The sequence below is a fragment of the Anopheles arabiensis genome, chromosome 2 (assembly GCF_016920715.1).
Source record: "Anopheles arabiensis isolate DONGOLA chromosome 2, AaraD3, whole genome shotgun sequence".
NCBI lineage: Eukaryota > Metazoa > Arthropoda > Insecta > Diptera > Culicidae > Anopheles > Anopheles arabiensis.
In genome coordinates, this window is record NC_053517.1 from 24,442,016 (window position 1) to 24,462,799 (window position 20,784).

The 20,784-nt window shown below is 51.9% G+C and overlaps 7 protein-coding genes across 14 annotated transcripts in view; 3 read left to right on the forward strand and 4 right to left on the reverse strand.

Annotated features, from left to right (window-relative positions):
- Window positions 1–9,887, reverse strand: part of LOC120894158 (regulator of G-protein signaling loco) — a 40,594-nt gene extending 30,707 nt beyond the window's left edge. For 2 of the 4 annotated variants that reach the window (XR_005738176.1, XM_040296579.1), the window contains exon 1: window positions 6,019–9,887. Coding sequence is in view for 3 of the 4 variants with exons in the window: in XM_040296579.1 (XP_040152513.1) it covers window positions 6,019–9,060 (3,042 nt within the window). In the remaining variant the exon portion in view is untranslated. The remainder of the gene's footprint in view (window positions 1–6,018) is intronic. The other 2 variants (XM_040296578.1, XM_040296577.1) reach the window with 1 other exon arrangement.
- A 118-nt stretch (window positions 9,888–10,005) lies between these two features.
- On the forward strand, window positions 10,006–11,613 carry LOC120894163 (tRNA pseudouridine synthase A). Its single transcript, XM_040296587.1, has 2 exons — window positions 10,006–10,694; window positions 10,772–11,613. Exons 1-2 carry the CDS (start codon window positions 10,118–10,120, stop codon window positions 11,572–11,574), a joined length of 1,380 nt encoding a protein of 459 aa, XP_040152521.1. The 5' UTR covers window positions 10,006–10,117; the 3' UTR covers window positions 11,575–11,613.
- On the reverse strand, window positions 11,595–13,039 carry LOC120894162 (MYG1 exonuclease). 2 transcript variants are annotated; one of them, XM_040296585.1, is made up of 2 exons: window positions 12,911–13,039; window positions 11,595–12,847 (listed from the first exon to the last, which is right to left on the reverse strand). In XM_040296585.1, exons 1-2 carry the CDS (start codon window positions 12,972–12,974, stop codon window positions 11,688–11,690), a joined length of 1,224 nt encoding a protein of 407 aa, XP_040152519.1. In that variant the 5' UTR covers window positions 12,975–13,039; the 3' UTR covers window positions 11,595–11,687. The 2 variants fall into 2 exon arrangements, with proteins under 2 accessions (XP_040152519.1, XP_040152520.1); XM_040296586.1 differs by lacking the exon at window positions 12,911–13,039 and having other exon boundaries at window positions 11,595–12,866.
- A 234-nt stretch (window positions 13,040–13,273) lies between these two features.
- Window positions 13,274–13,949, forward strand: LOC120894168 (28S ribosomal protein S18a, mitochondrial). Its single transcript, XM_040296596.1, has 2 exons — window positions 13,274–13,419; window positions 13,491–13,949. Exons 1-2 carry the CDS (start codon window positions 13,320–13,322, stop codon window positions 13,874–13,876), a joined length of 486 nt encoding a protein of 161 aa, XP_040152530.1. The 5' UTR covers window positions 13,274–13,319; the 3' UTR covers window positions 13,877–13,949.
- On the reverse strand, window positions 13,939–15,050 carry LOC120894166 (COMM domain-containing protein 2). 4 transcript variants are annotated; one of them, XM_040296593.1, is made up of 4 exons: window positions 14,955–15,050; window positions 14,743–14,872; window positions 14,593–14,670; window positions 13,939–14,518 (listed from the first exon to the last, which is right to left on the reverse strand). In XM_040296593.1, exons 2-4 carry the CDS (start codon window positions 14,807–14,809, stop codon window positions 13,977–13,979), a joined length of 687 nt encoding a protein of 228 aa, XP_040152527.1. In that variant the 5' UTR covers window positions 14,810–14,872; window positions 14,955–15,050; the 3' UTR covers window positions 13,939–13,976. The 4 variants fall into 4 exon arrangements, with proteins under 4 accessions (XP_040152527.1, XP_040152526.1, XP_040152529.1 ...); XM_040296592.1 differs by having other exon boundaries at window positions 14,943–15,050; XM_040296595.1 differs by having other exon boundaries at window positions 14,950–15,048.
- Window positions 15,051–15,609: 559 nt separating this feature from the next.
- Window positions 15,610–16,571, forward strand: LOC120894956. Its single transcript, XM_040297873.1, has 2 exons — window positions 15,610–15,786; window positions 15,854–16,571. The coding sequence occupies exons 1-2, from the start codon at window positions 15,689–15,691 to the stop codon at window positions 16,497–16,499; spliced, it is 744 nt and encodes a 247-aa protein (XP_040153807.1). The 5' UTR covers window positions 15,610–15,688; the 3' UTR covers window positions 16,500–16,571.
- A 54-nt stretch (window positions 16,572–16,625) lies between these two features.
- Window positions 16,626–20,599, reverse strand: LOC120894955 (cullin-5). The gene is made up of 5 exons (XM_040297872.1): window positions 19,770–20,599; window positions 18,179–19,698; window positions 17,987–18,107; window positions 17,229–17,912; window positions 16,626–17,144 (listed from the first exon to the last, which is right to left on the reverse strand). The coding sequence occupies exons 1-5, from the start codon at window positions 19,779–19,781 to the stop codon at window positions 17,007–17,009; spliced, it is 2,475 nt and encodes an 824-aa protein (XP_040153806.1). The 5' UTR covers window positions 19,782–20,599; the 3' UTR covers window positions 16,626–17,006.
- Window positions 20,600–20,784: the final 185 nt, after the last annotated feature.

Sequence of the window (20,784 nt, forward strand, 5' to 3'; positions counted from 1 at the left end):
TACCAAACGAGTGCACTTGGTTTATTCTTTTAGCTCCTCTTCCAAATTTTGTCTAATCAGTCATATGCCTTCTAAGAATTTTGTCGGATATCACGCACGATCATAACATAACACCGAAGGTACCCCTAGCGCGCACAACCTCGTATTAGTTCACACCTTGCTTGCAATGAGTCACTGTCTGGCGGTGTGAAATGATGACAGTAAAATTGATTTAGGGAATTGCTTCAAAATTCCAACCCCCAGGAAAGGCGATAAACAACGCGCGCACACAACATGACTGATCACGTATAACACACAGTATAACAGTTTTGTTGCCGTCTTCAAGTGATCACCTTTCCGTGCAGAACCAACGAAAGCTGAGCGGTATAATTAAACAATATTATTTATGAAATATTGTTTAAGGTTTCACTCCTCCGCCTCAACGCACAGAAAGATACGCGCCAGAAACATATTCATGGGGCATTGCAATCGATACACTCACAATACGATTAACACAGAAAAGCAACCAACAAAAGGAGAAAGTTACAAATTATCGCCTTTTTTTAAACGCGCTCGTTGTCATCGCAACAACATCACATAAATCACATACACACACGCAAACACTAAACGGTCCATAATGGGAAACGGGCTCGCTCCATGTTGGAGATGTCGATGCCACTCTCTGCAACCACCCGCACTATCATTACGGTACACGCTTGCTGCACATTTGCAAAAACTTGCCTTACACCGTGCACCGTTTATCGATTATTAAAGACCACAACAATGCTTTAGCGCACCATAATACGTGAACACAAGAGCGGAACTATCGCACGCCGATCAACTTGCACTCGCACCCATCATCACAAACGATCGATTGGACACGCTCGCGCACCAAACACACACTCCTGATGCGATTGATGCTCTCTGCTCGCTGCGGTACCGAAGGTGAACTGACTCAGGCGCTGCTCGTCGTATGATGAGGAACCTCACCTTCCGCACTCCGTCGGAAGCAGCGGCAAAAAGTAATCGAAATCGACGCATTTGGTTTGTGCCGGGCCTTTCTTCATCAGTGTAGAAAAAGGAAGTAAGAAAGAAAGAGCAACCCCAGGAGCCAGCTGTGCTGTCGGTCTCGTCGGGGATGGTCGGGTCGCGCAGCACGGTCGAAAGCACAGCTGAGAGACGAAGGACGATCATCATCGCCACCACGCGACCGCTGCTGCTGCCACTTGCAGCCCGAGTGCAAACGAGAGTAAAAGAGACGAGGGGTCCCCTAAGAAATGTCTGCCAAAATCTTCGCCCAACCGGGATGCGGGATGCGGCCCGGGGGCTTCGCAAGACGCGTTCCTTGTAGTATTGCATGTTTAAAACTAAAACCCTTATTTGCTCCCTGGTTCGTCGTGAGGGAACCGCCGCCGGCCCGGGCACCTTTTACGGACCTGCACACACGCTGCTACCCGCACGAACGCTGCCGCCGCTACACGCTTTCGTACGCGGCCGGGGTCTTCGATGCGTGCAAAAGGGAAGAGCCCACCACCACATTGGCCGTTCACTGCCAGGGCCGTTCGTGTGTGTTTGTGTTTTTATGCTTGATCCACCCCTGCATCATAATGGAGAAGCTCTCGTTTCCCTTGTACGTGTGTGTTTTTGTGTTTCGGTTCAGTGGTCCTAGATTTTGCGTGCACTGGAGCTTGATCGAGTGTTGTGTTTGCGCTGATAGTTTCCGTTGACCGTTGACCGCTGCACGCGGCTTCGAAGGGAAACTCCTGTCCTTCGCGTAAAGCTTGGTTGCACTTGCACTTTTAGTTTGCGAATCCGTTCGGCGCATCCTTGTAGAACGATTATGTCCATTCAGTGAACGATTCAGTGGGAAAGGGTGAGATACATAACTGACCTCAAGCTAACATTCATTCCATTTACCCCGACCCAGTCTGGGTAGCATCAATGGTAAGGATTAATGTATTTGGCAAGGAATTAAGACAGGTAAAAGTGTTGCCTCAGGCTGTAGCAATCTCTCACCGAAGATGAAATAGAGAGAGAACTACTTAACGCCAGTTGTACCCCGATTGTTTCATCTCTACTATTTTCCAAAATTGGCCATAGTTCCATTTAAAAAGAATGTATAAGTCGTACAAAAACGCGGGAAACCCACATCGCTTCACAGTTAAAACCACTCCACAAACAGAAATAGGACAAAGGATCCCTTCATTAGGCCTCGAAAAAACGCGCCAAATTGGAAGCAAATGTCAAGATTGTATCTCACAAAGAATGAAACAATTCGATAGGAACCCTCGGCCCCTTGTTGCGTTAATGTAACACAAACTGTAATAAAAACGAATGTAAAATAAAAGCTGCACGATGATAATGGGATCCATCCATCCGAACCGTTGGTAATAGGGGAAAAAGCACACAACTTCCTTGCTTTCTTCCAACGCGTTCAATCACCCAATCCACAAACACACTCAAGGGCTTAAGAAATCCACCCAGCCATGCGCACTTGTAAAGCAGGGCAGCAGAGCAAACTCATCCCAATGTTCCATCATTTCGACCCCTCTATCGACCTGCTGACGTCGAAATCCAAAAGAGCAGCAGCGAAAAAAAAAACGAACCTCATATATGGACCGTATAAATTTAACCGAATCAAAGAACAGGTGATAGAAACGTTGGTAGAGTGGTGTAGATGTACGTGACCCTTTGCAACAGCAGGCAGTTTGTTTTTCCTTCCAGGATTGTCGACAGGACGAACGGGTCAGGAATAGAATGAGCACGTGCCCAACAGGGGCAACCCAGACGGCTGCACGCACGCAACGTTTTATAGAGCGCTGATCTCACTTACTGTTCGATATTTTCAGAGTTCAGGGTAGCAGCTTCAAAGGACTTGCAAGAAGTTAGACTCCACGGAAGCGGATGCTTGGGCTAAGAGCTGATCGATTGAACGGAGACGTCTTTGTTTTTGTGCAAAACTTACCTGCGGATGAGAAAAAGAAAGAAAGATAGATAAGATTAGAATTTCTGACTGTACGCTCATATGGTAGAGTGTATGAGTGAAAAAGTTTTATCATAAATTATATACATTAACCAGGTATTACCCGGTAACAATAAATCGCAGTGAATACATTTATCGCATAATGACTTTTCTTTGTAAAGCCTTCTTATCTGTGTATATATGTGTATATATGTGTAAAAACAGACGGGCTGTCTGCTACGTTAAGATAAATCAATTCTCTTCTTGAACAACTAGACAACAAGGTATGAGATTCTTTAGAACTAATTAATTCCAATGATTCGACCAACTTCTTAGTTTATCCTTCACTTGTGTTTGTGTGTGTTGCAAATACAAACCGCCCCAAGGGCACAATAAACTAACACTTGTGAGGCAGAAAACGCTCCAATCGCTCCCAGCAACAAATGCACCGTAGGAGGTGAGTATGATTCATGCAATGCAATCGTTACACCTTACATTTCATGTGACGCCAAAGAATAACAAATAACCAGACCAGTGACTAATACACACAAACCGACCCCTTGAGGCACCCCTCTGATACACTGCTGCTTGCGATTCCTTCAGGGAAAATTCCTTTGTACACAGAAGAAGAAAAAGTCAACACAAAACTGAATATCAGCAGTGTGCAGTCTTACCGTTTTTATCTCTTCGGCCGAATTGTACCCACAGACGAGCCCGTTCAGCATCATTTGCATAACGCCGGTCGGTTTCTTCCGGTGCAACTCCAGGCTCGACTCCATATGCATTACAGACTAGATATATCACACTTGGAAACGCGGAACGCAGGAACAGCTGAGCACTTCCCCTTCCTCTATGGCACCTTTATACTACCCACATGAGAGATTGCAAAGCCTCGTCGTATTTAAACTCATTTTACGATCAATGGCAAACGACGACAAACTAACCGAAAGATATCACACACTATTAACTGCCACCATCAGCATCAAACACAGCCTGCAACCTGCACCAATTTATGATTATTTGTCACAGGTTGATGAAACGTTCCACTCCGGGCGACAGAAAATCACACACTCAATCAAGCACCAACAGCACACGGTTACGACTGGCGAGAACGTTTCCTTCCACCAGCGCGTCAACACACGATGACAAAACTTCTCAATCAGTCATCAGAGATAACGTTCCAAACGGTTGACGGGCAGGCACGGGGCATCTCAGCACGGGTTTACGTAGCAGGCCACCCAACTGGAGGAGTGGAACCTAACATTTCGCTCTTTGCTGTGTACGGACGGTGTCGACGGTGACGGAATTGGACCATGCTTATCAGATAAGCGTAAGGTAGCGGACGGCCACGTCCTCCGAGCCGTCTTTTGGGACGGCACACAAGACATTAGACGTGTTGTTTGGTTGTAAAACCGAAACGTTTGATCGGTGTGATTTTAAATTGGAACAGCTGATCACTTAATTGTGTTTCAACGTTTTTAATGTGCAATTATTTTAAAAACAAGCCTCTATAAATGCTTGTTTACATTGATACTTCCTTTCAAAAGAAGCGACCAAGTCAACTTTAATTTCAAAAAAAAATATATATTTTTTAATTGAATCAATCCACGAATATGCTCTATTTGCAGCCATTTACTGCATCCCTTTAACTCCAAACGAATAACTAATTGCTCTAGCACTCTTGCGGGCGAGATGCAATGAAGTTGCGTACTTACAGCCGGCAATCCAAGTCACGAAATTAGTCCCTTTGAAGCAGCAATGGCAATGGGAGGTCAGGCAGGCAGACAGGCAGGCACATGACAAACTCCAGACCCAGATCCCAGATGAACATCCCAGCCGAGAAGCGGAAGAGCATGAGCATCGGTCGCTAGAGTGAAGCCATCTCCCACCGCGCGCCCATGGCGCACACTGTGGCACTTTCGGTGGGTGTGCGCGGGGAACCTTTCCGGTTAATAGCTCTCAATTGGCATCAATTAAACTTTTAACTCAATCAATTTCAATTTCCTCTTGCTTTGCGTTCACCCGTGGCCGGTGCTTTACTTGTCTAACATGCGGCGGTGATGATATGCTAGGTGTGCAACACGATTGGTACAGCAGGATGGGCAATCGAACACAAAAAGGTGTTCACAAAGCAGGTCAATTTCTACGTTCTATTGCAAAAGACATTCGAACCATGCCCTATTTCAATTCACTTCGTACATACAGACACAACGAAGTTGTTTTGCTTTTATGGTAACTTCTAACGGCTATCTTCGTGGTCACTCACTCACAGAAACAATGCATCAACACGCTACAAGACGCGCAATAATGGTCGACCGGATGTGGTTTTAATACTGAGTGCAACTAGCATGTCACCGACGGTACGAACCCTCCGGTCTCGGTGCCGCGAATGCTGCTGTGAGGGTGTGGATATAGTTAGCCATATCCCCCGTACCCGTCGGAGGATTTCCACGCACAGTCACAACCAATACCGTACACACCAAGGGGAAGAGATTACTCACGACGATGCTGAGTCGTCGTCGTCACACGACAACAATCTAGACAGGCTTTGGCCGACACAAACAGCTCTCTTGCTCCGTCTCTCGTTCACTGATTGTTTTTGTGTACGGAGATGTACCGCGGCGATCAACCCCTAGCATAGTACGTCACGAATGTTTGTATCGCATTCTTCGTCATTGGATTTTCTAGGAACGGTATTTAATAGAAAGCAGTTAAGAGCAGCTAAAATAGATACAGACAAATCACATTACATCATGGAACGGCGTACAACCCGATAATGCCCCTTGGGTAAGTAGAGGAGCGTACATAAAGTTGCTTAAAAGGGGTGGAAAATAAAGAGGGTCATATGTAAATACCTTTAAATAACCACTTGATTCCGTTCAGGGCCGGTAATGGTGAGAAGCATGTGGCTGCACATAACATTACTAACCAGATGGACCTTATTCGTCAATTCAGATTGCATTGAACCCCAAGACCTAACGCGTCTTATCAACTACTGCCGAACTAAAGAAACTCGTCTAGAGCAACGCACATCAACAAATGATAAACATATCTTCTTTTTGATGTAACACACTTACCTCATCATACCGCAGATCCGGCTCGCTGTACGTCGCCTCCAGAATCTTCATACCGCTAAGCCGCCGTTCACGTTCCTTCTTTTTGGCCGCATCCGCCACCAGCTCACCCTCGCCGTAGCACACGTCCGACGCCACATTTTTACCATGCTCGACCGGCTTCGATCGATCCTCGCCCTTGGCTCCGCCGAAGCTTCCACTTCGCAGCTCCTGCAGGCTGCCCCAGATGGCGGAAAACCCACCGCTCAGCCGTTTCGTAGCCCGGCTTTTTCTACCGGGCGTCCCATTGCCATGGAGGACGTTTTTGTTCGCACCATGCCGTACACTGTCCTCGCCGTCGTAATACATCTCACCACCGCCAACGCTCAGTCGCTTATCGCCACCGCCGCCGTCACCGGCACCACTATCGCGTGCACCACCATCAGCACCACCAACCCCGGAGGAGGAAAGGGTGGAAATGTTTTCGAAGCTAACCGATATGGGACGCGGCAGCCCAAACACTTTCGGGCTCAGTTTGTACGCCGTCATCTTATCGCCCCCGCGGCGACCGTGTACCGATGCGTTCTCGTCGGCCGTCGGTGCCATGCCGTGTATGGCGGCCAGCTTCCCGTTGCCCGCCTTCGCCGTGTGCGTTGTGCACGCTTTCTTGGACCGTTTCACCGGCTTCAGGGGCTGCAGGAACACGTGCTGGTTGGAGTGGTTGCTGTTGCCGGCAGACCGACCGACCTCATCGCTAGCGGCTCCCGCCGGTCCCGTGCATCCGGAAGAGATGAGCGTCAAATCGTCGATCGAGAGTTTCACCTTCAACCGCTCGTACGCTTCCGCATCGAGCAGCATCCGTTCGTTGATGTCTTCGTCACCGTCGGTCGGTTTCTTCCCGAGCGACAGGATCATATCGTCACAGGACCGGGCGGCCAGCAGGCTGTTCTTCACGTTGTCATTGTTGTACCGTTCCAGATCGAGAAACAGCTCCTGCATCGGCGGCACATCGATGGCACGTTCTTCGACCACATTGCCCTGCTCGTCTAGCGTGCGACCGCCGCACGTCCACCGATCCTGCGCCTCCTCCTGCTCCATCAGCTCGGACGGCTCCGCGTCTTGCATACAGTTCAAAGCATTCTCCTTTGTAGGTGATCGATCCGGGGAGAACGGTTTCGGATCGGGCCTGGCACGCACCGTCAGCCGATCCACGAACGGTGACATTCCGGACGACGTCGATGGGAAGCTGTAGTCGGCCGATTTTGATTTGCCGTGCGAAATTTGCAGCCCACTCCGCCCAGAAGGACCCGCACCGTCCGCAGAGCATCCCGCGCCACCCATACTCCGGATGTTGCGTATCGGATCCATCTTCGGCGGAATCTCGTTAATAATACCGACCGGGCGCAAAAAGGGATGCGATTTCCGGCAGTGTGCTCGCACGTTCGCTATCTGCTGCTGCTGTAGCAGTCGCTGCTGGGCCGGCCCGAGCATACCGGGAAAGTCGACCAGCAGTATGCGGTCCGAGATGTTGCGGCAGTCGTTGTGAAACCCAATGCCCGAGTCGGAATTGCTCGACGTGGTGGTGATTTCGCTGTGGTTGCTCGGTTGCGGCGAGTTCGCCGCCAGCATGTCATGCGCATCCATATCCATCCCCGCCCCGCGTGGGTTAAGCCGCGGGTCCGATCGATTGCGCGGGAAGCCACGGGCGGCACCGGCAGCGTCCAGATTCAAGCTCCGAGCGACGGGCGGCTTGCCGTACCCGCCCGGCCCTCCGTCCGCTTTGAGCGGCGACTTTAAGCTGTACATGCTGCGTATCAGATTGACCACGTACTCCGAGTTGGAGGGAAACTCGAGGCACAGGTTCGTGATCGGATCCTTCGTGCAGACGATGCGAAACAGGGCCGCCTTCTCCAGGTGCACCTCGTGCTCGACCAGCTTCCCATCGATCACAAACACGTGGCAACTGTTCGAGATGACCACGTCCTTGCGCGGGTGGCTCAGCACATCCGCACTGTCGCACATCAGCCCGTCCGCGTAGATCGCCGACGTTACCAGGCCAAAGTAGCGGTTGTCGCTCTCGCTGCTGCTGCTAACGTAGCTGAGCCGGGCCGAGGCGTACTTCGCGATCAGATTGTTGCTCGTGTTGGTCAGATTCAGGCAGGAGGGCAGTATCGTCATCAGCACCGTCGTTGGGTTGCGCTTCTCCTGCCGCATCTTGCGGATGCAGCTGCGCACCGTCTGCAGCTTCGAGCTGGTGGCAATCTGCTTCGGCATCTCGATCGTGCCCAGATAGCCCACGATCGCCTGGTACTCGAGCGAACCCTCCTGCCCGGGGCCCTGGCCCGAGCCGGACGGGCGCACCAGCGCCGCTTCGTCGCCGACCGCCCCTCCCAGCTGTACCGAGCGTACCATTGCACTGACGTTGGAAATATCACAGCTATTGCTGGCATTCGGGCTGTGGATCACGTTGTACGCGGTGGTTGCTCCCGGCGGTGTGGTATCGTTTACCACGCACTCTTCCGGTCCATTTTCCGGTCCGCCCAACAGTAACGGTTTGATCGGGCTGCTAGAGCCCGTTGCAACCATCCGGTCCGGCGCACCACCGCCGGAGCTGCAGCCCTGTGTGTTGGCGCGCGAGAACTTGGTCTTGTGCGGGTACTTGGGGCGGGTGCGTTGCTGCTGCGCACCGTGAAACAGGATGTCCTCGTCCGAGCTGTCCGAGTAGTAGTTCTCCGCGATGGCCATGCGTATCGTGCCGTGCGTGGTACCGATCAGCTGCACCACCGATTCGTGCGGCAGCTTCGATACGTTCAGCCCGTTGACCGAGATGAGAAAGTCGCCGGCGCGCAGTCCGGCCAGATCGGCCGGCGATCCCGCCACGATGCAGGACAGGATGCAGGGCTGCTGGCCGGATATGGTGAACCCGAACCCATTCGAGCCACGGTTCACTTCCACCGTACGGTTACCATAGTTGGATCGTTTCTTGCGTCGGCGATGTGCTGCACCGCCACCGCCACCACCGCCTCCACCACCACTACCACCTCCGCCCACTCCTCCTGCATGCATGCTGGGGATAGATAGGGCTAAAAACTTCTGCACAACCTTCTCTTAAGCGTCCAAAAAATGTCTTGTATTCTTGTACGGTGCTACTGTAGCATCGTTCACTGTCCGAATTCAATCTTCCTCGATGCTGCTGCAACATGCAAAGCAGCCACTCACATTCCAATCCGCTATTTGTACACAACACTTCCTGCTTGCTGCGAACGGTACCATCTCTTGCGCTCTTGATATTGCTCGTATTATTTGTTTAATGCTGTCCGCATTCCTTCACCACTGGGCGATGATGCCATTTAACCGAGAACAACAGCGTCGTGACCCGAGCGCAAATTCCTTTGCCGCGGACGATGATGCTGCGTACGGGGAACGCTCGCAGCGGATATGCACCGATTTGCCCCCCAAATCCGCGGATCAACTTTGCCACTGTAGGGCTCGTTTGGCTTAGAAAGTTTTCCACTGCCCAACCACTCGCGATCGGATGGGTTTTTTTTTTGCCTTTCCCTCCTGTGGAGCTGATCGCTGATCGTAGAAAGCTGTCAATTATGAAGCCAGCGCGCAGCCTCCGCGATCGATCTTCTTGTTCGCTTCTTTTTCTTCCTCCTCCTGCTCTGCAATTCCAGCTCGCTTCTTGTTCGGGCGGATGTGAAACGCGAAATTGGCTGCCGCGCTACACTTTACAAAACAACGGATTTTCACACACTGCGGGTGTTTGCCGCACGGAATGCACAATTTCAACCGATTTAACTCACTTTTAACAATGTCCTGCAGTACGCTAAATCCGCTTGGCAACGGTTTGTCCCAGCGAAAACAGAAGATTTCGTTACAAACGTAAACAAAACGAACCCCCTTTCTTCTTCTTCTTCTTTTTCTTCGGCGTCGGTCACGGTAAGCACACGCGAAAGGTGTGTCTCTGACAGTTCGTCTGGCCTCGCGTTTGACGTTTCGCGACGGTTTCGCGACGGGAAAAGCTCGCCTGGTGTGCGTGTGTGTTGGTGGCCAAAAACATCCGTCTCCCCCACGCACCGGCACACGACCGGGCGATCGTTCGCCGTGCATTTTCCGCTCAATGTTTTCGTGCTTCAGGCGTGCCGTTGCAGTAGCAGTAGATTTTCACCGTGCCACAGCACAGCTCACGGAACAGTGCGCACGGAAGCTGTGCACACTGCCAACCGCGGCTCGCAGCCCAGCGCCCGCAATAGACGACGGTGTGAGGCAACGTTTTGCGGCCGAACTTGCGGCCGCGGTGGAAGTGAAACTAGCGGCCAAAAAGCAAGAGGCACAGAAGCGAATGGAATCGCGCAAAACCAAACAGGAGGTGCAGCAGCGGTACAATGGTGCGGTCAAGCGGCGCAAGTGGGAAGATCCGCCCGAGGATCCGGAGGCGGTGAAAAACTTCGATCCCGCGTCGCGGGTCAAGCGGCGCAAGAGCATCATCCTGCTCGGGTACTCGGGCGTGAACTACTTCGGCATGCAGCGCAATCCGGGTACGAAAACGATCGAGGAGGATCTGCTGCGGGCGATGCAGAAGCGGGAGTGGATCAATGACGAAGGGTTCCGGCAGCCGCAGCAGATACAGTTCCAGCGAGCGGCCCGCACCGATAAAGGCGTGTCCGCGGCCATGCAGGTCGTGTCTATCAAGCTGCGTAAGGAGCATGCCCCGATGCACCGCGTGTGTGAATCTCCCACGATGCACACAATTGATCGTTCTGCTTATTTTCAGCTGACAATCTGGACATCGAGGCACTTAACTCCGAGCTGCCCGAGGACATCCGGGTGTATGCGGTGAAGCGCGTGACGAAAGGATTCAATTCCAAGACGAACTGCGATGCCCGTACCTACACGTACACACTGCCGACGATAGCGTTCGCACCGAACGAGGAAAAGGTCGACATTCAAACGTACCGTCTGCCCGCTGAACGGCTGGCTCGGGTCAACGAAGTGCTTGCCCTGTATGTGGGCACGAAGAACTTTCACAACTTTACCAGCCGCAAGGAGTTTCTCGATCCATCTGTGAAGCGGTTCATCATGTCGTTCGAGTGTGATCCACCCTTCCTGCCGGAAGGATCAACGGCAGAGTTTGCTACGATTAAAATCAAAGGGCAAAGCTTCATGCTGCATCAGATTCGGAAGATGGTGGGCCTCACCATAGCGGTCGTGCGTGGCCTCGCGGAAAGCGACATTATCGAGAAAGCGTTCGGCCAGGAGCGGTACGGCATCCCGACGGCACCCGGGTTGGGGCTAGTGTTGAGCAGAATTCACTACGACAAGTACAACAAGCGGTACGGCGAGGACGGTTGCCACGAGACGCTCGAGTTTGAGAAGGAGGAGCCAATGATACAGGAGTTTTTCAAGCGCCACATCGCATCGACCATCGTCGAGACGGAGCTGAAGACAAACTCGATGGTTGAGTGGCTGGAGAAGCTGCCGCTGCACAGCTACGAACCGAGGGACGAGAGTGAACCGAGCGAGTGGAAACCACGGAATAGGAAAGCTTCCGACGATCAGGATGACGATGACGAATAAAAACAACTGGCCTTGTTATATTGCATTAGGCAAACACTATCGTGCAGCATTGCTTCTTTCTTTCGAATGTTTTATTTCCATGAACATGTTTAATGATTCTACGAAACCCGTGCTCATTCGTCTTCCTTTGCCGCCAAACTAGCTATTGCCATCTTGAGCGCACCTTCACGCGTTTTGTTACCCCCAATGAAGCCGGTCTGGTGGCAAAAGTTCGATCCCGCAATACCCGACACCTTCTCTAGCTCCTCGTCCCGTACTCCGCGCCACGGTTTGGCCAGAAACTTGCGACACACAAAGCTGGCCGGCTGCAACGGCACGCAAATGACGCGCCAATCGTTTTCCTTATTGCAGTAGATCACGTACTTGGCCTGCCCGACCAGATTCTGCTCCTGCTCCAGCTGATACAGATGCTCCTTCCACGGGCACGGTTGTTCGAGCTCTAAAATCTCCCCCGACTCGTGCAAAGCCATCCGGTTGGCCAGCCCCTTCGACACAATATCGCGTGCTGGCCACCAGCAGCTGGCGTAGTACGTCACCTTGTCGACAAACTCCAGTCCCACGTACGCTTTGGCCTTCTCGAACCGCTCCAGACAACCCGGCGCTGGCGTCGGTTCGTTCCATCGCGAATTGAACGCACCAACGCGCCCGCTCAGATGCGTCGAAATGTTGTACCGTGGCTCGCCGCCCTCGAACATCGGAACACCGTTGTCGATCGCGTCGATCTCGCTGATCAACCCATCGTACACCTTCGTGTAGACCGCCCGCAAACATTCGGCACTCGGTTCCAGGTTCAGCTTTTGCTTCAGTACCCGCTTGATCACTTCCTCGCCGAAGTACGTGTACACCAGGCCGGCGGAGCTGAGCCGAATGTCCCACTTCACGTTCAGCTCGGGCCGAAGCGACCGCAGCGTATCGTTGAACGATGCCTGATGGTGATCGTACCGGTGCCGGGCCCGGTCAAACGTGGCCCCAACGTCCACCACTATGTCACACTCGTCCAGCTTGCTCGTGTCCCGCGTGCGGATGATTTCGGCCGACGCGTACTGGGGCAGCTGTTGCAGCATGAAGCATGCCAACACTTCGTCGCAGTGGAAAATGCCATCATGTGTACCAATTTTCACCGTCCCCGAAGCCGGCGCAGGAAGATCGTCCTTGAAGCGCTTGGCCTGTTCCGAATCGTTGGTTGCCATTGCCCTGAGTTGTTTGATTGTTGCACGTTGCGGGAGTTTTGAGCCGGGGACGAAGCGCAAAGGGGAGGCGAAAATGATGTTGGCTGTGGAGTGAACGGAACCCACTAAAATCCGACCTAGTGGAAGCAACATTTCAGCAAATTTACCTATAATCCGGCGTTTACAGTTTAGTTTTTTTGTAATATTTGGCGAAAATATAAATTTAAACATAACCTCACTTTCTTCCCTTTGGTTTGACAGCTGCAGACTAGTGATGGATCGCACCCACGGCTCGGAATCGCTTCCAAGCATTGCTACTCCGGCTCCGACTGCTCCAGACGGTTCCAGACGGCTCCGACGGCTCCAACGATTTCGACGGCTCCGACCGGCTCCGGCTGCCGAATAGCGGCTCCTAATGGCTCCGGTTGGCTCCGAATTCGGAATTTTGCACCTACCTTCCGGAACCGCTACCGATTTTGACGGAGTCATTTGGAAGCGATTCCGGATTTTTGTTCAATTTACCCATCACTACCGCAGACCGTCAGCGAATGAAAACAAACAGTCCAAACAACGAGGATGGCTCTTTCGGCGTGGAGCAAATATTCGGCACTGAACAAAATTACCACCAATATTCTGCGAAACTTTTCGCTCTCCTCCGTTAACCAGCTAAAAGAAAGTAAGTTTAATCGGTTTTGCCATAAAGGCTCGCGCGGACAACACTATTAATCCCACCTCCTTGTTCCACAGTCAAAGAGGTTACCGCTAACGATACGCTCGTGATCAAAGGAGAGTATGTTCCGTCGCCCCGGCAAGACTCACTGATTCCGCAGCTGCTTGAGGCGCGCCAGAAGGGCGAACGGTTCTGTCCACAGTGCACGCTCGGGCTCGAGATTAAGCACACCGACGTGCTCATCCTCAGCCAGTACGTGCGCTCCGATGGATGCATGTTGCCGCGCCGCATTACGGGATTATGTAAGCGACAGCAGCGGCGCATGGGCGCGCTGGTAACGATGGCACAGAAGGCCGGCCTAATGCCGAACCTGAATCCGGCGACCAGCAAGCGTGATCCCAAGCAGCGATACCAATGGAAAAAGTACAACAAGTATTTCGACGAGCAAACGATTAAATGTTAATCCCGCTTTCCCCGCCCTGAACGAAGGATAAAGCGTAGCGCATTTGTTTTGAAACACTCTAATCGCGGAATGTGCAATTGATAGTGGATTTATTCTAGATTTAGCTTTGCGTTGGCTTAACATAATTCCGAACGCGACGGGTACGCGCCTCCAGCAACGCCTGCTCCAGCACCTGTATCATGTGTTGCAGCATGGCCGGATCCGTTTCCGCCAACACCTCCCTCCGAGTGGGCGGTTGCTTCGTTGCTTCTGCTTCCGGCGCCTGATCCACCGGCTCGGGGTGCAATTTTTCCCTGTACTCGCTTACACACTCCGTGTCTAGATGGAACTTCATCTTAATAACCGGCGTCGCTTGCGATCGTATCGTGCGGGAAGCGATACGCCCCTCGATGCGCCACTCCAGATCGCGGAAGTAGAGCTCATCCTGGCAGGAGGCGCGCAACACATTGTCCACCAGCGTGCGCTTGCTGGTTATGAATTGCCACAGTATTTCGGATTGCTTTTCGTTGATCGTTTCCAGCGCCGCTTGAACGACGGTATGGAACTCACGCTCCGAGAGGGCGAGCTTGGTGCTGTCGATAAGCAGTGCGACAAGCGCTTCCAGTGCACCGCGCACAGTTTCGTACGTGGTTGATAGTTTTTCTAAAACAAAACAAAAAATACAGAGTTCATTGCGTGATGATGGTGGTGTAGAGTAGGAGGAACACGATCCCTACTTGCAGCTACGGTGCATTTCTTCTCGTTGATTCCCGAGTTTATGTACTCGATGGCAAGCTTGCAAAACTCAATCAGCACTGAAACGGAACCAAACATCCAACCATTCGTCACTAAGCAATGCGAACATTTTGTTTGCGTATTTACGTTACCTTCTTCCGGTTGATCTAACAAAAAGCGCAACTGTTTTGCTTGTTCCGGTCGAATTAGGCGAGCCATTTCTGGGAGCTACCCAGCTCGATCGCAAGCAAGATTGATAAGATCTACGGTTTTTGTTTTGCACTGTGCAGATAAAACAAAGAGAAAAGAGGTCAGCATAGATGTTATATAGATTTATGTACTTATATTTTACATTATACTTTACTGTAAGATGGAATGGTCCAAAATAGGCTGTTTACCCTTCTGTTTGCGATGCAATCTGTAGCCCAAAAGCAACAACAAATGCATCTCGCACTTGCTGGAATAAGCGGTGGTTAGACGAGTTCACGCACCAACCCAGCTGACTAGTGGTGGGAGCTCGGAATCGGACCTACCGGAGCCAATTCCGGAGTTGAATCCGGGATCAGCTCCGGAATCGATTCCAGTACCGGAATTGGTTCCGAAATCAGAATCATCTCCGGAATCGGATTCGACCTGAGAATCGCAATTTACTCCGGTTACGGAATCAGGATTGACTCCAGAAATGGAGTTAGCTCCAGAATGAGTATTAGTTTTTGAATTGAAATAAGAAGTATGGGAAGCGAAATAAGTCCGGAAATCTCTATTTGAATAGATCATTTACTAGTAAATTTTAATTCTTTGATTCGACTCCGTTTCAAAGCCAATTCTGATTTCGGAGTCAATTCCGATGTCGGAGCCGATTTTGATTCCGGAGCCAAATCAGATTCCGGAGCCTTTTTCGATTCCGGAGCCGATTCCGATTTTGCAGCCGATTCCGGAATCGATTCCAGAAAACTTCGGAGCTAGCCGGAATCAATTCCTTCATTTTTCCCATCACTACAGCTGACGTTTGTCACAACAACCGACTGCTGTTCGTTTTTGTTTGTCATTCCCGCCGGTCGTTCGTTGTGCAAAAATCGCAATAATTCGCTTCCAACGATGAGCTTAAATTTTGGTGAAATTGTTGAACCATCCACCCGGGCTTTTTGGGACGATTACGATGAGGAGGCAGCGGAGGAAGAATCGTCCTTCGGCGCGTACGTATTTTACTCCGCTAGAGTACACTGAACAACGACATTCACCGGTCTGACTCGCTCATTGCAGTTTGGAATGGATTTGGTACCACAATCAGGAAGAGTCGACCGACGAGCAGGAGATGCAGAAAACACTCCAAAACCCGTTCCATTTCGTTCTGATCGAGGGCCAAAAGGTGGGCGGATTCGTCGGCAAGGTGCTCCAGAACGGCCAGTGCAAACCGGTCTGCCAGCTGTCCTGCGGCACGGTGAGCGTGTTCCATCTGCCCGCCGAAAAGCTGCTGCTCTGCGTGTCGGAAGAGCTGGAGCCGAATCTGTTTGGGCCGATTGCGCAAAAGCTGTCCCGCTGGCTGGAGGCGGCGGAAACCGTTTCCACTGTATCGCTGCAACCGGCCGTCCTGTACAAGGGACTGGCCGAACACGAGCAGGAAAAGGTTTGCTTCATCAAGGTGCTAGGCGGAGCGGGGGCGGAAAGCTCGCTCGCAGACGTTGGACCGCTGGAAGCGCCGAATGTAATCACGGGTGTGGCAGCCGGTGCCGCAAGCTATAGGAAATTTAGCGGAAAGCCGGCCGTCATTTATGGCTGCTACCTGGACTCGGTCATACTGGATTCGGTATCATCTGCACCGATACTGCGACTGCTGAAGGCACTCCGTGTGCCATGTGCCGATCGGTACGAGCTCAAGTTCAAAGCGAGTTCGAACCTTTACATGTAACGCGTGGCGTGCCGGTGGTGGATAACGGTTTTGGGGGAAGGTTTTCCAATAAATAAATGTAATTAAAATGTATGGTATCAAAATTTTAAATAATTTTCCATTGAAAGAAACGACGATACGGGCCAGTCTATTTCACTTTTTCTCTTTTATTACTAACTGTTTTCAGCACATCAGGTTCGGAGGTTCGGAGGCTGATTACGATGATATTCCACTGTAAGTGTTCTCACCTCTGCCGTGTTAGGTGACGCGTATATCCACTGTAGAAAATAAAACAACAACAAATAATCGGCTCCACGCCAAAGTGAGTTCCCGTGTGCCCCCACCCTTGGAAAAGCCCCCCTCTTCCCTAAGCCTGTGTGTATGTGTGTCTGTGGGTTCAGTCATCAAAATCAAACTGCTAATGCTATGCCGGGCTAAGCTGTGCCCGCGTGTTTTTCACCATTTCACCGGCACCTTCACAGTTGTATGCTGTTACTTGTTCAATCGCTTGAGGCCCTTGTCGACGCCTTACGCCATGTAGATGAAGGTGTTGATGTCATCGTCATCTCGCCGCATGTACTTATGCTCTATTAACCATTCCAACTGCTCCTTGATCATTTTCTTCGATGGCAGGAACATGTTTTTAAGTATATCGACCAGTTCGGCCTGCAAAAGAACAGGGAAAGCACATGAGATGAAATCCAAGCATGCAAAGCCAAACATTCACAAAAGAAACCAAGCAACCCGTACCTGTAGCGCAGCATTGCTTAACCGTTTGCGCATCTTCATGATCTTGATGATTGCCTCCTGCGTGCGCAGTATTCGTAGCTGCACGATCGACTGATTGTCCTCCTGCTGCGAGCGCTCCGTGCTGAGCTGCAGCCGGCCCACCAGATTGACCTTACCGCGCCGCTGCGGTTTGCCGTTCTTGATGATCGCAAACTCCTGGTTCACCCAGAACAGCGTGTTCTCCGTAAAGTCCTTTGGATTGCTGATGGCCGGTTCGTACACGAGCAGCTGGCGCTTCAGCTTGGGAAACGCGACCAGCGACCAGAGCGTGCGCCGCAGCTCCGGATCGGGCAGCTCGGTCGCGAGGCGCAGGTTTTCGTACGAAACCTTCTCGTTCGGGCGCTGGTTCCACGCGAACAGGACCGCCATCTGGAATGTCGTCACGTCCAGATCGAACCGGCCCGTGTTGTTGGCGAACGTGATCGTGCCGTTGCTCATGTGATGGTACCACTGGAGCTTCCGGCCCGAATGCTTCTTCTTGTAGAACTCTTCCACCTCCGGAATGTAGTCTTCGAGCTCGAGCGGCAAACTGACCGACACCCGCTCAGAGCCGCGGGCCCACGCACCGGCATTCAGGATCTTAATGTTAATCGCATCGTGGCGCGTCGTTTGCGAACGGAACTGAGTATTCAAATCTTCACTAACCTGAACGTGGGGAGAAAGATGAATTAATTTCCAATGCTAATGACCGCTATGCACAATTCCCCGCGAGTGCTTACCTTAATATCCTGAAACATTCGAGCCAATTTATTCACATAATCCGCCGGCATACCAACCTCCCGCAACCATTCCACCATGTCCTCCTCCTTTTCGCTGTCGGCGCTAGAGTCGAGAATGAGTCTGGGGGGGAAAAGGAAAGGAAAATCCCCGTTAATGCACGCATTCCATGCACCATAGTATATTACACTTACCTGCGCGTTAGGTGAGCCTTATGGTACCGCATAAAGACATCCTTATTGCTTACATACTTGAGCACCAGCAGTACGTCCTTCAAACGAGATTCGATCTCCTCGGTGGTCAGCCGCTTGCTAAACGGTGTCCGCCGCAGCAGCATATCACAGTAGTTGGCCAGCAGCTCGGGACACTTCGACTCGGGCGTCGATATCTTGATGCCGCGCGCCATCGCCGTGTTCGACGTCGGTAGCTCCAGCTTGAACAGCGTAATGTCGTTCACCACCGTCTTGAACGCTTTGTCGCGCGCGGTCAGAAACCGGGGATCGTCGTTGAACGCTTCCTTCACCAGATCGCTAAACCGGCGGAACAGCTTCAGCAACCGCTCGACGTACTTCTCCGAATCCTGCGTAATGATATCGGCCGCCGCCACCATGTCCGCCAGCCCCGCCTGCACGATGTGATTCTCCAGGTCCCGCAGCATCGGATCCACCCCGCCCGCTACGCGATCTAGCAGGCGAAACATTAGCTGCAGCCGCTGCGTTTCCCGTGCCTCGATCAGTGGCGCACATTCGGCCAGCAGCGTCGGCAAGTGGTCCCCGATCAGCACGGTGACGCAGCACTGGCCGAGGGCGGTGATGCTGCCCGGCTCGAGGTACCGCTCGCCTCGCGCTTCCTCCTCGCGCAGCTTCGCGTCCGCGTACTCCATGAAGCTCTTCACGCCGTTCGTCTGCAGCTGTTCGCTCGCCTTCAGCCGGTAGAAGGCGGACGTGGCGTGCAGGTAGGCCGCCTCAAAGTTCTCCCTATAGATCTCCAGCTTGTCCTCCGTGTTGGAGCACAGATTGACGTAGCTTTCGCGCACACCGATCACGAGCTGCGAGTCGAACGCTTCCCCATTGCGCTCCGCGTGCACCAGCTTCATGGCGGACTCCTGCAACCGGTGCTTGATGTTCATGAAGATGCTCTGGTTCCACGAGTCCAGCATCAGCTTGCGCACGATCGAGTCTTCGGCGTGGTTGGGCTTTTTCGAGGAACTGCTGCTACTGCTGCTGCTGCCACCACCACCACCACCACCACTGCTGGTACCCGCTCCGGACGCACAGGCCGATGAGTTGTGGCTCGAACCGGCCCCCGTTACCGTGGCCGACGACGAGGCAGACGACGAGGAAGCGCCACCGCCGGACGACGAAACCGAGGACGACGAGCTGCCCTTGCTTTGCAGACAACTTTCGAGCTTCGCGAACGGCAACGGCAGGTAGTTGCTTTGCGTGAAAAACTTGCGCCACTCGACGATGTACGCCTTCAGCAGGGCTTGCTCTTCGCGCTGGGCCAGCACGCGGCACTGGGCCTGCTTGATGTACGCCACGATGTCCTGCTGCAGGCTTTCGTGTATCTTCAGCGGCCCCTTATCGTCCCACAGGCACACCAGATGCACGGCGAAGAACAGCTCCTGCCATTCGGACGGTGTGACGCGCTCCTGCTTCAGCAAGCTCAAAACAACGGGCCGCATGCTGGGCCATTTGTCCTCGAAGGTTGAGTTCTGGAGGGAAAGTAACGCGTTAGTCATTTGCGCATAATTAGATTAGAATATCGCATCGCTACACGATTTACCTTTTGCATCATTTTGAATGGTTAGTTTAGTGGCAATCTTATCTCCTTCTCGATGTACCGATGGGTGGTGGGTTTGCAGTCGATTACGAATGGATTCCAATGTTTTACAACCGTGCTACAATCTTCCTACTATGCTCGTTTCTCATAACCATCGCAAACGGGCCTTCCAACGATGAAACGAAGCAATCTTTTTCCACCTTCACAATGCCGACCGAAGATCTACTTACACAGCTAACTAATGCACTTTTGAGGTCACACAATCTCCACCGTAACCCTTGCACCTATCGCTAACCTACATGTGGGTCGGTCTGTTTTCCGGGAGGGGGTGCAACTTCTGGTGCACAGGACAATTCTACCCGACGCCAATTACGTGGTGGATGAGTTTAACAGCAGACGGATGCACACAAATTCATGCGTGTCATGATGCTTCCGATTCGCTTAGCCGCTGCTCACCTTGAAGACGTACCGTGGTGCCGGAATACGAAGAGAAAGTTTTGCGACCCGATAATGTGGAACGTTGTCGCGTTTTTTTTATTGGCTGTTGTGTTGCTAATCAATGCTGCTCCTTTGCCTCTCTCTCACACTAGAGCAGCAGTGGTTAAACTACGGCACAGACGCGAATAAAGCATATAAACACTAAATAACGATGCAAAATGCCACCAAGAACATGGCTATTCAGCCGGCGATAGTGAGAAGCAGCAGTTAAAAGGTTGTTTTGCTGAATTGCGGTTAAAAACTGCCAGCCCGATTGCTTCGCGTACGAGCCGGAGCGATTTTCAGTGAGCACAGCGTTTGGGTATTTTTGGAGAGGGTGAGGAAGCGGGAGAAGGGGAAGGGAAAATTCACGAATGACAGATGACAAGCCGTTGCGCACGGTGGGATTGCCCTCGTGGCTATCGACAATGACAGTATGTAAAAAAATGATTCTTTTTATTTCGTTATTTTCCAATAGAAAAATTTAAATGAGTTTATTACTACAATTATACAACAATAAAATGCATGCAAATGAGTACAA

Bases quoted from the DNA above. Each gene is read 5' to 3' on its own strand.
- LOC120894163 (XM_040296587.1), top strand. From the start codon at position 10,118: ATGTTTTCGTGCTTCAGGCGTGCCGTTGCAGTAGCAGTAGATTTTCAC. The intron at 10,695-10,771 runs GTAAGGAGCATG...GCTTATTTTCAG, and splicing joins GGTCGTGTCTATCAAGCTGC to CTGACAATCTGGACATCGAG.
- LOC120894162 (XM_040296585.1), bottom strand. From the start codon at position 12,974: ATGTTTAAATTTATATTTTCGCCAAATATTACAAAAAAACTAAACTGT. The intron at 12,848-12,910 runs GTAAATTTGCTG...TTCACTCCACAG, and splicing joins CTGTAAACGCCGGATTATAG to CCAACATCATTTTCGCCTCC.
- LOC120894168 (XM_040296596.1), top strand. From the start codon at position 13,320: ATGGCTCTTTCGGCGTGGAGCAAATATTCGGCACTGAACAAAATTACC. The intron at 13,420-13,490 runs GTAAGTTTAATC...CTTGTTCCACAG, and splicing joins CGTTAACCAGCTAAAAGAAA to TCAAAGAGGTTACCGCTAAC.
- LOC120894166 (XM_040296593.1), bottom strand. From the start codon at position 14,809: ATGGCTCGCCTAATTCGACCGGAACAAGCAAAACAGTTGCGCTTTTTG. The intron at 14,671-14,742 runs GTAACGTAAATA...GTTCCGTTTCAG, and splicing joins GTTAGATCAACCGGAAGAAG to TGCTGATTGAGTTTTGCAAG. The intron at 14,519-14,592 runs GTAGGGATCGTG...GTTTTGTTTTAG, and splicing joins GAAATGCACCGTAGCTGCAA to AAAAACTATCAACCACGTAC.
- LOC120894956 (XM_040297873.1), top strand. From the start codon at position 15,689: ATGAGCTTAAATTTTGGTGAAATTGTTGAACCATCCACCCGGGCTTTT. The intron at 15,787-15,853 runs GTACGTATTTTA...CGCTCATTGCAG, and splicing joins GAAGAATCGTCCTTCGGCGC to TTTGGAATGGATTTGGTACC.
- LOC120894955 (XM_040297872.1), bottom strand. The intron at 18,108-18,178 runs GTAAGTGTAATA...TTTCCCCCCCAG, and splicing joins AAGGCTCACCTAACGCGCAG to ACTCATTCTCGACTCTAGCG. The intron at 17,913-17,986 runs GTAAGCACTCGC...CCCCACGTTCAG, and splicing joins GAATGTTTCAGGATATTAAG to GTTAGTGAAGATTTGAATAC.